We start from the raw sequence: 11,862 nt of genomic DNA, 5'->3' as shown, positions 1-11,862 counted from the left end.
GTTTTATACAATAACAATAGTGCTATTATCATTATTGTCATTACTCCTATTATGCCAGTGCATTAGACGGTCCCCAGAAGGGAGAGAAGGTAATTGGCTCCCATCACCCTAAGCAGTGCTATTGGGTACAATGTACAAATAGCTTAAAATTAAAGGCTGGCATCAGAGCCTGTTCAGTCTGTAATGGATTACTAAATGAGCACAGGCTTACCTTCTGCCATCAACACCCTCCAGAAATCATTTGCAAACAAGACAGATAATTTCGTATCTGATTCAGGTTAATTGCCCTGTTTTCCCACCTCCCTGCTCACCAAGGGCCTCCATGGGGTTGAACTCTGCAAAGTTGCCCAAACCAGCTTCAGCAGGCAAATGTTCCCACTGGGAGCTAATGAGGGGTCATCATCATCTTCTCAGACCTAAACCCAGACTTGACCCTCTGCAAAGTATTCTTCATGACCAAGTCATTCAGATCCCTTATCCCCGACTTTGCTATCCGGTGGAGGAGGAACATCTGCCGCTCGCTCAGTGTGTGGTTCAGGCGGTGCGCAATGGAGATGGGGGTCTCCCCCTTGGCATCTCTGTCGTGGATGGAGGCCCCGTGCTGGAGCAGGAGGCTTATACAGTCTGACCGGCCCATGGCTGCAGCCACATGCAGGGGTGTCCTGCCCAGGGGAGATCTGCTGAGGCAGCTGGCTCCTATAAAATAAGAACATTTGCCAGAAGGAAGACATGCAGAGGGGGAGCAAAGGAGGGGTCCAGGGCTGTGAAGGGAGGTCCTGCTGCCTGGCCCAGCTCCAGTACTGCCCTGCCTCCAGTCCATCCCCCTGGCAGCAGCCAGTGATCTTTCCAGAATGCCCATATCAAACTCCTGCTCAGATCCATCACTGCCATCCCACCGCCTGTGGGGTGATGTTCTAGGTCTTTCCCGCTCACTCTCACCCTACCTTCCCATTACTGTTCCAGCATTCCCTCCTGCCATACTCTCCTCCCCACCCCCACCACCAAGGCACCAATTATACCTACCTTCCACCTTCATCCCTAAAACACACCCTGCTCTGCATCCTGCCCCAGGACCATTCACAACATTCTCACCCATTTTATTCTGGGCTAAATCTGACCTTTCTTTAGGCTTCATTTATTTCCTTGGGAAAATCTTCCTTAGTTCTCCCACCCCATGAAACCTCCAGTATAAGCTCAGTAGACACTCTACATCTTCACAACACCGTGTACACCATTGACTATGGAATCATTTGTAATAATCTACTGACTTCCCCTCATAAACTCCAGGAGGGCAGAAAACACACACATCTGGCGTGTTGCTGTTCTCATCCCGAGCACGTAGCTCAGTGCCTGCAGAAGACAGGCACTCGGGAAATGACGCAATGGGCAGCCTGACTCATGGACAGATTTCACTTCGATTAAATTCCCCACCGCCTCCTGCAGATGGATGGGCTAATGACAGGTGTCCAATATGGAGTTGTTGAATTGAATCAAATTCTGGATAACAAATATGACACAGAAAACAAGGCAATTCAATTAAATTCAGCTGACATTTCGGTAGCCAGTTTTTATGAGCTCCGGCTGGCTGGTGAGGTAAAGTTTTAAATAGGCTCTTAGAACACCAGTGTCGACCATGACACCTCCCCCCAGCAGCTGTCTTCAGAGGACAGAAAACTTTGCAAAGCTGGCTGTAATTTTTTAACTGGTGCCTTCAAATACATCACAGTTCCATCAGAGTGAAAATGACTTTTTATGAGCTTAAAGGACTGCTGGGCTGTGCAAAGCCCATATTTCATTTTACAACAAGCAAAGAGCAGACAGGCAGTGAAGGAAGGAAGGAGAATATTGTTGAGGTAACCTTTACCCATCACAGAGGTTGACACACCCAATGTGCGGCCCGATCATCCGGCCCAGAAGTCCGAGATGTTTTCCACCTTGCTCGGTGTAAGTGGGAAAAATAGTAATGACTGAGCTGAGAGAGGCTGGAGCCAAGGCTGTGAGTAGGAAAGAAAGGGGTCTAATCTGGAGGCAAGTTGATACAGGAGACCCTTGGGAAAGGCCCCTCCTTAGCCCAAACCATTGACCAAACACCACGTAACATGTTCTCCCTTTTTCCAAGGAAGCCGGTGGTCTGGGCTGTTACAGCTGTTCTCCATTGTTCTTGAGGGTCTGGGCTGTTAACAGCTGTTCTCCATTGTTCTTGAGGGTCTGGGCTGTTAACAGCTGTTCTCCATTGTTCTCCACGCCACATTGAGTGGGCTGCATCTCCATCAGTGGGCATCTTTTCCCAAAAAGATGCCACATCCAGGGAGGATAGAGTGCACACCTATGGAATATTATGTAAAGCTCTTTAATTTGGAGACAATGTTGGCTAAGGCTTCTGTTTCTATCTATCAAGAGAGCCAGAGAGAGAGCCAGAGAGAGAGCCAGAGAGAGAGCCAGAGAGAGAGAGAGACGAAGGAGGCCCTTAAGTGGAGGTGGGGTGAAAAGAGTTCAGCATGAATGTCTTATGAGAAAATAATAACGAGGCTTGGAGAAGGGAGAATGGTGAGCCTGCCATCCACCACAGAGCTGTGCTGGCTGGAGGGTGGACTATTTTGGGGTTTTTCGTGTGTGTGTGTGTGTGTGTGTGTGTGTGTGTGTGTGTGTGTGTGTTGTAGTCTCCTGTCTCAGCCTCCTGAGTAGCTGCGACTACAGGTACGTGCCACCACACCCAGCTAATTTTTGTATTTTTAGTAGAGACGGGGTTTCACCAGACTGGTTGGCCAGGCTAGTTGTGAACTCCTGAGCTCATGTGATCTGCCCACCTCAGCCTTCCAAAGTGCTGAGATTACAGGCGTGAGCCACCGTGCCTGGCCAGAGGCTAGCCCATTTTGGACCGTTGCAGCTTCCTAATTTCATGCAAGGCTGGAAATCACACAGACAGCATGGGAATATTCCCAGCAATGTATCTGGTGAGAAATGAACCAGGAATCCTTTGTAGCTGCCCCGTGTGTCTTGGGTCCTGAAATTTCTGCCTCACTGAAGCAGAAAGAATCTTCTCGAGACCTGGTGAAGAGAAGGAGGGTAATCTCTGACTGGCGTGCCCTAAGACACTTGCCTAGACAGGGAGTGAGTGGCCCCATGGGACCCTGATTGGTGGCTGACAAGACACAGGTCCAGGAAAACACTGCTGGAAGAACCGGGAACACAAGACACTCTGTCCTTTCTACCTGCAAAAAATCCCAACTCATGAATGTAGCAAGCTTTCTACCAGAATTACCGTGTTCTAGAAGGTACTGCACAGCATCAAAGTGGCCTCTGTGTAAAGCCACATACAATGCCACAAACGCCCTCTGAGACATCCACTGCTTCTACTTCTCACCCTCAAAATGTTCTGAATTTGCAGTTCGGTAGAAGGAATCTTCAGTAAGCCCGAGACAAGATAGCTGGGCAAGATAAGAGGAGTTTGAGTTATTCTCAAAAGTGTGGCTACATTTTGCTGGACGGCTGATGGGGCATGCTCAGGGGAAGGCTTGCTTGAATGTCAAATTAAGACTCATGATGGGAAAAGAGAGGTGCAAACCCTCACTGAAAAGCTGAGAAACACCCAGGACAGGATGGGGAGGCCATGATTTAACGCTTTATATATGTTCAGGAAATACGAATTCGCCATCAATCAGGCTCAGAACGCAGGAAGGTCTTCCTGTCGATGTTTTGAAGAGAGAAAATAGCTTTGCCTGGTGTCCACAGGAAGGCGGTTGAAGCCACTGAGGAAGACACCAGCCAATACAAATGGCCTCCCAGAGGGTGACAGCAGGCATCTCTTGGAGACCGGCTCTGGCCTTTCCATCTATTTGTGTGCCCATTGTCTCCATTAGGTTTCAGAGCAAGCTGAACATGCACAGGTGAACAGCCAGGTCATGTAACCACCTCGTGGTGAATTAAGTCTTTGAGCCTGGGAGGAAGGCTACGGGTTCCCCCAGGGAGGATACTCTGCCCTGATGTGGGAGTCAGGACTGGATCAGCGGGAGGAGCAGAATTGAGATGAGGATGATGGCAATTCTGACAACCTCAGAGAGCAGGGAGGTGACCCCTGCAGCCAGAGCAAGAGCCAGAAAACCCAGCACGGACCACACTGCTGGTGACAAAGGGGAGGGAGACAGAAGCGGCAGAGGAGAGTGCAGAGGAGGAGAAGCAGGAGGGACTGGGAGGAGATGTGTCAGGGCTGGGACAGGGCCCCATCCTGCCCACCCTCCCCGCCAAGGCTGCCTCCTGCCGCACCTGCCCCGAGCCCATGCACTCTTCCAAGGTCGCCAATCCCAGCCCCTGCTACACCCAACCTTCCCTGACCCCTTTCTCAGCAAAGAAACTCTGTCTCCTCTTCTCCAGGAGCACACAGCTTTCCATCCGAATTTCTTTTCTAGGAAGAATATAGCATTGCCCCTCCTGTCAGAGTGATTCATCTTTCCTGTTGGGTACACATCTGGTTTCTATCCTCCTGCTCCCCACTGCCCACCCCTAGAGCCCAGCTGAGAGGCCAGCAGGAGCCCTGAAGGACAGAGCACCCGCCGCTCACCCCAGGAACAAGGGGTCTCTCCCCCCAGAACCAGGCAGCACCTGACGGAGGCCTGTACCACAGCCCAGAGCTCTGAGCTGTACGTTTCTCAGTTATCTGGAGTTCTCCTCTCAGTATTAAATTAGATTTCCAACCTTATCACTTATAAACATGAATAGAAACGTGCTGCCTCGACTCCTTTGTGGGGCGGGGTGGGGCGGTAAGTGGGTTATAAATCACAAATCGATAAACCCAGCAAAATGGTAAACCCAAGGAGTGAAGGCAAACCCTCGGTGCGGTATTTCATAATTATGACATGGCTCATCGTTCTCTCTTCCCTGCTCCGAAACTGTTACTCAGATATCCGTATTAAAGACTTTTTCCCCCCACAATTTACGGTTGCTTCGTAACGTATAATATCGACTTAAAGAAGCATGAAAACACCTTGCTGGGATCCCCTTCCACAGCCGCCAAAACAAGTTCTGTCATGATGCCAGATACATAATGAAATAATCCCTCCAGGAACAACGTCATGGAACTTCAGGGTAGCGTCATCCATCAAAACTCCTGCGGGGAATAATTTTTTTTCTTTTAAAAAATTGGGTATTAAAGATAAACTACTACCTTGGTTAAGTTAAGAGATTATCTGACCTTGAGTGCCACAAAGATAATTTTAGAAATATTGAATAGGAATCTCATTTGATGGTGCCTCGTGGGTCTGTCTGTTGTCGGTAATGCTTTTTAGAAAATAAATTTGGTTCAGCTCAGATGGAAGCCGAACAAAATCACAATGCCAACGATTTATAAAATTCTGTAATTATAACTTGTCCTATTGTGAAAAGGCACATGAGTCAGTAAAGTCATTTTATGAGGCAAACTCTACAAATAGAATGACTTAAACCTGAAGTATCCAGTCATTAGACACACGGCACAATGTGGTTATACAAATCATACAGGGTAAACCAAAATACTCTTGGATAATGTCATTACCTGGCTAAAGAGGTGACAATGACAAAAAATTGTTGGATCTTTCAAACTGAAGCCTGGGAGGGATTTTTCCGCCTCGGCACTACTGACAGTTTAGACTGGGTAACTCCTTGTGGCAGGGGCCCCTCCTCGTTGTCCAGTGTTCACAGCTTCCCGGCCTCTACCTACTAGATGCTAGCAGCACGTTCACCAAATCAAGACAATCAAAAATGCCTCCAGGCCCAGCATGGTGGCTCACACCTGTCATCTCAGCACTTTGGGAGGCTGAGGTGGGCAGATTGAGCCCAGGAGTTCGAGACCAGCCTGGGCAACATGGCAAAAACCCGTCTCTACAAAAAACACAAAAATTATCTGGGCCTGATGGCTCGCACCTGTGGTCCCAGCTACTCGGGAGGCTGAGGTGGGAGGATCACCTGAGCCTAGGAGGCAGAGGTTGCAGTGAGCCAAGATTGCACCACTGCATTCCAGCCTGGGCAATAGAGTGAAACCCTGTCTCGGAAAAAAAAAAAAAAAAAAGTCTCCAGACATTGCCAAATGGGCTCTGGGGGACAAAATCTCCCTAGCTGAGAGCCGATGTGATGTCAGGAGCTAATGCTGACTTCCACCCCAGTTTGGACTTGGAGTACCAGAGCTCCTTAGGCCTCATGCTTTCTTTATGAGCAATGCCACCAACATCGAGTCTCAGCTCCGCGCAGGTGACACAGTCTATATTCCAACTGAGTGGGATTCATGAGTTTTCTGGTTTCATGATTGACTGCTTTGTGCTTATGTACTAGGCACTTAGTGATTACTTGGTGCCCAGACCCAGTACCTATATTCTTTTCTCCTTAGGACAGCCCTCCAAGGTAGGTTTGTTACCTCCATCTGCTGATAAGCAAACGGAGGCTCACAAAGCCTGTAAACAGCCACCCCAGTGCTGGCACCAGACCTGCCTCCCTCCAGGGCCACTGGCTTCTCACTCTTGGCTCTGTGAGCACCAATTTGCTACTGGAAACTCACGATGGTAGATGTCAAGACGGAATAGTGATCAGCAAATCTGTTCATTAGTGTCCTATCTGTGGTTCAGACACAGAGGATAACCAGTAATTAGTCTAAGTAAGACAACTTGACTCCCTACAACTTTGAAAATATTGAGTAAAGCTGTGTTTTGCTGAGACGTGCAAGAGCACAACTCCCACGTGCTGAACGGCCCCTGTAGAAATCAGAGTACATCCTCTCTTTAGAGACAGGCAGCCACTGCCTTGGACTTAGACAAATACTAATTATCACCAGCTAAATAAATTATCAAAGTTGACAATAGACGTGGAAGGGCAACCCTGGCCCATGGATTTGCTCACCCCTTTTAGATTTGTGTATCTCAAGGTTTTCACACATGATCTCATTTGATCTCCCCCCGCCCCAAATTTTGAGGTGAGTAGGAGAGGCCTCAGAGGATTATATATAGGCAGTAGCCCAAATTTCTTCTAATAACGAGTAGCACTTTCTGTCTTTCTTGTTTGCCACCCACAGCAAGGACTACAACAGCAGAGAGAGGTCGAGCTTCTAACAGTTGCTAAGTGCCTGTTGAGTGACAGCACTGTGACATCAGTGTTAAGTCACCCCCTCTCTCGCGCTCCCTCTTAGCTCTCTTGGATTAATAGCCCTGCATAGCTCATCAGTGAAAATAAATGAACAGAAGGGGTGCTAGGCATTTGTAGTTGAGGATACATAATTGTCAAATTACTTGTTTGGGAACTCTTACTAAGTCCTTCAACAACTCTCCTCACTTTTAATATGTTAAATACAGACTAGGCTCAAAACACATTTCTTTCCAAATAAAGCCTCAAAAATGCCCAAGAGCATCTTCCAAACACTCCTATAGGAAAATAAATATGTCAGGAAAAACGCTGAACCTATTTTAAAGAGAGCAAAGGAAGGTATTTTGGCCTTCACTGTGCATTTTGAGTTTCCTGCGTCATTTCTGTCCATAGGGGGAAACGGCTCTGAGAATTCTAGAGCTGGTTTCTCTGTGTTACGGATTAGGAAACTGAGCCCAGAAGGGCAGTGTCTGGCAGCACCAAGCCCGTGGAGGCAGGCTGCTTTCAGATCTGTCTCCATCGCTCCCCAGCCCCTGCAGTACAGCTGCAGTCTCTCTGCAATATCAGCTGTTCACATTCTCTGTGCAGCAGCTCAGAGATTTTTTCTATATCCTCATTTTCTTGAAGTGTGTTGCGTTGATTTCAACCAGGTGGGGAGATGATGGAGCCCAGGGACTTTGATCCTGTTCTCATATCCTAAATATTGTAGGGAATCGGGATAGGGAAAGCCACGCCTTCCGGTCAGGGAAGGAGACTGATGGAAGGAGAGATGGGCTCTAGGGTGCCTGGCCTCCACTGGGTACCTGCCACACGGGACTTGTCTGGAGTGGGGCCCTTGGGGTCCTAATTCAGTCACAAGGAACTTTCGGTTCTGGGTTCTGATTCCGGCTGGGCTAGCTTTGAGCTCCCGATGTGAACAAGGACACAGCTTGGAATTTGGGGTTCTGATATGTACTTGGTTAGTGCCAGTATTTGAGGTTCAAACGTAGATAGCAGCATTTGCTTTGAGACTCGGGTTCTTGTGAGGGCAGTTTACTCTGGATTTGGGGTTCTGATTAAAGTAAGGTTTGCTGTCTGTTTGGGGGTCCTGATGTGAAAAGGTCTGTTCTGGGATTTGGAGTCCTTGTATTGGCAGGACTTGTTTTAGGATGCGGGGATCGGATGTAGCCCCGAGTAGTGTGGCATTTGGAGGGTAGGAATCGAGCACATCTGCCCTGAGATTTGGGGGTCTTCATGGTGATAAAATCTGCTCCAAAATTTGGGCTCCTGCTATATGCAGGGTTTGATCTGGAATTTGGGGTTCTGGTATAAATAAGGTTGGCTGAAGGATTTGGGTTACTTATACAAGAAAAGTTTGAGTTTTGGGGTACTCATGGAGGCAAGGTTTGGTTTGAACCTTGACTTTCTGACATGGACACGGCCGGCTTCAACCTTGGAGTGCTGATGTAGACACGGTTTCATATCTGGGGGTTCAGATATGGATGGGTTTGACTTGAGTTTTGGGGTCCTGTTGTGGACAGAGTTTGTTTCATTCTTTGGAGCCCTTATGAAGACACTTTGAGGGGATTTGGGTTCTGGTATGGTCATGGTGAGCTCGGTGACTGCCTTTCAGATGTGAGCAGAGTTGGCTTTGAATTTTGGGGCAGGGTTCATTTGGGGTTCTGTCATCCTTATGTACACAGAAGTGGCTAATGGATTGGGGTTCAGATGCACAAATGGTTAGTTGGAGACTGGGGGGTCCAGAATTGGGCAATTGAGGGTCATGACGTGGGTAGAGTCTGCTCTGGGATTTAGGGTTCTGTTATGGCCAGGCATAGCTTCAGGGTTTGAGGCTTAAACATGGGCAGAATTTGCATAGAGATATGGGGTCTTGAGGCGGGCAGCGTTTGTTTCAGATTTTGGCATCCTCGTGTGGACATGGTTTTGGAGGATTCCGGGTTCTAACAGTCACAAAATTAGTCTGGCAATTTGGGATTTCAGATTTAGCCAGGTTTGTTCTTGGTTTTGGGGTCCTAAACTGGACAGAGTTTGTTTCAGCTTTGATCCCTTTGCGTGGACACAGTTGTTGGAGGATCTGGGGTTCTGAGGTAGTCATGGTTAGCCTGGAGATTAGGGGTTAAGTCTTGGGCTGGCTTGTTGATTTTGGGGTCCTGAGATGGACAGGGTTTGTTCTGATTTGGCATCCTTGCAAGACAAAAGTGGCTGGAAAATCTGGGGTTCTGAGGTAGTCATGGGTAGCCTGAAGATTTGGGGTTCAGTTGGGCATGTTTGCTCTGGATTTTGGGGTCCTGAGGTGGTCGTTTGTTCAAGCCCTGGCATCCTGGGGGCGATGTGGTAGCCGGAGGAATTGGGGTTCTGAAGTAGTCATGGTTAGCCTAGAGATTTGGGGTTCGGTGTTGGGCAATTTTATTCTGGATTTGTGGGTCCTGAGGCCAGCAGGGTTCGTTTCAGGTTTGGCATGCTTGCGTGGACATGGTTAGCTAGAGGATTTGCGGTTCTAATGTTCTCAAGACCAGCATGGAGAAGGACTTGGGGTTTGCTTTGAGTTTGGGGTACTAACATGGGCAGGCTTGCTCTGGGTTTGGGGGTTCTGCTGGGGACAGGCTTTGTTTCAGACAAGTCTTACATGAACAGAGTTGGCTTTGGGACCTGGGCTCCTTACGAAGACATGGGGAGCCTGAGGGTCTGGCTTCTGGGGGGTCCTGGCTTGGACAAGATTTGCTCAGGGTTGGCAGATGCAGCCCAATCCAGGCAGGACCTGCTTGTGGATTAGGGTCCTGCTGTGGACAAGGTTTGCCTTGATTGGGAGTCCAATTTGAACGCCGTGTGTTTGAGATTGGGAAGTCCCTCTGTGGCCAGGACCCTAAGTGGCCCTTCCATGTGGGTTTCAGGGTGGCTGGGTTTCAGGGGTCTGCTTTGACATCTGGGGTTTCTCACGTAAGCAGGCTTCCCTTTGGGAATCCACTTCAGAAGTGGACGGGGTGCCCTTGCATGTGGCCAGGGAAGGAGTCAGGGCAGGAGCCACCTTCGTCGAGGTACTGGAGCCGCTGGAGGTTGAAGGGGACGCCGACCATCAGGTCCAGCTCCTCTTTGAGCTCCCGCACGGTCATGTCGCCGCGGCAGTTTGCCACTCGGAACATCTCCCCAGTCTCCTTCAGCCGCACCCGCAAGACGAAGACGTCAGGGGCCAAGTCCGGCAACGCGCTCGCGGCCTTCGGGTCACCGACGACCCGCTGGCTCCGGCCGCGGGCACAGACCGGGGGCTGCGCGGGGAGGGCCCGCGAGCCCGCCGAGCCTTCCCTGGGCCCGCCGCGCCCCTGCGCCCCGGCCCGCGCACTGCTCCTGCGTCCCGCATTGGGGTGCAGGCGAGAGGCGCCCCCCGTTGGCCCCGCCGCCCGCGCTCCGTCCGCCCCCGCCGCCGCCAGCCGCATAGCCCAGCCGCGGCCGCGCGTCATCCGCGGCTCGAGTGCGGTAGCCACGCGTCATCGCCGCCCCCGCCCTGACGTCCCACGGCGGGCCCATGCGCCCCCCGCCCCACTGTGACGCCCAGGCCCCTCCGGGACCGCCCCCTCCAGACGCAAGGCAAGGCCCCTCCCTGCCTGCCGCCCGAGCCCCCAGGGAGACCGACGGGCGGGCGGCCCCCCCAGGGTCCCGCAGTCCTTTCCCGCTCCGCGATGAACAAAGACGCAGTTTCACGTGGCCGCGGGAGACGGTTCTTAAATAATGGAACAGGACATAGGTGCTTCCCAGAGCAACCGGGAGATTTGATAAATACAGAGACATCGCCGGGCGGCCACGCTCCGACGACCGGCATGGGCCCCCGTCCCGAGCTCAGGCCACGTCCCCACCTCCTCGAAGCCTCCAAACTGCTGTTAATGTCAGTTCTTTTCACCAGGCAAACGGAAGGGGCATTCTTGCTGCTGTTAAGAAACGGTTACCACTTCTCCGTGTCTGTTTAAAATAGGATCTTTGCATAAATTGGGATAAATCACCTGGAGGAATTACACGTGAACAAGGCTGTAAATCACCAAGCATGTATGGCCTGCAGAGTTGTAAAGTGCAGACTTTCATTATAAAAACACTTCTAGTATGAATGAATAAAAAAAAAAAAAAAAAAACCAACATTTCATAAACATGACTCCCTGCAGCAGATCTGGTCCCGACTTGGGGGTGGATCCCAGAAGTGGGAGACAGCCTTCCATGGAAACTTGCAAAACTGCACCAAAATCTATTAATTTTGAAAATGCTCTTGAATTCTTGGCGGGAGAAAGATGCTGATAAACACACTTAAGTGGGGAAATGCCCCCTTGAGAAAGGCTGGGCTGGCTCTATGAAGACACCTTTGGAGTGAGCTCTGCCTGGGAGAAACCTATCTGTGCTTTTCCATTCATTCACCGGAGATGAGGCTGAGTGTTCAAGTAAACAGGAAGCTTACCTGTGGTGGTCAAATTACAAACACTCAACATGGCACCCATGAATAATTAGAAAATACAAGTGATGGGGGCGGGAGCTAGGGAGGGCAAGGGGAAACAGAACAATCTTGGAAAAATCTCGGTTGTTGCAAAAAAAGAATAAAAGGTACGCTTAAAAATTATTTTTACAGAGAAATTACAGCCATAAAAAATATCTTTGCATTGGAAAGGCATTCATTATAGAAAAACGTTAACATATAAACGGAAATTGTAAAGGTTAGATTATTTACCAGAGTCTCTACAATCTCTCCAAGCACGTTGTGATTCAGCATGCAAATTATACACATCA

General features: G+C 49.7%; 1 protein-coding gene across 1 annotated transcript; it reads right to left on the bottom strand.

Annotated features, from left to right (window-relative positions):
- Positions 1–300: 300 nt before the first annotated feature.
- Positions 301–10,556, bottom strand: LOC116463278 (ankyrin repeat domain-containing protein 60-like). The gene is given in 5 exon segments (XM_032146312.2): positions 301–696; positions 3,263–3,428; positions 4,982–5,021; positions 5,023–5,104; positions 10,127–10,556. Coding segments are annotated over 5 exon segments (1,029 nt in total). The 3' UTR covers positions 301–385.
- Positions 10,557–11,862: the final 1,306 nt, after the last annotated feature.

The sequence above is a fragment of the Hylobates moloch genome, unplaced genomic scaffold (assembly GCF_009828535.3).
Source record: "Hylobates moloch isolate HMO894 unplaced genomic scaffold, HMol_V3 SCAFFOLD_32, whole genome shotgun sequence".
Taxonomy (NCBI): Eukaryota; Metazoa; Chordata; class Mammalia; order Primates; family Hylobatidae; genus Hylobates; species Hylobates moloch.
The sequence above is the reverse complement of the archived record's forward strand: the minus strand, read 5'-3'. Positions and strand labels throughout refer to the sequence as shown.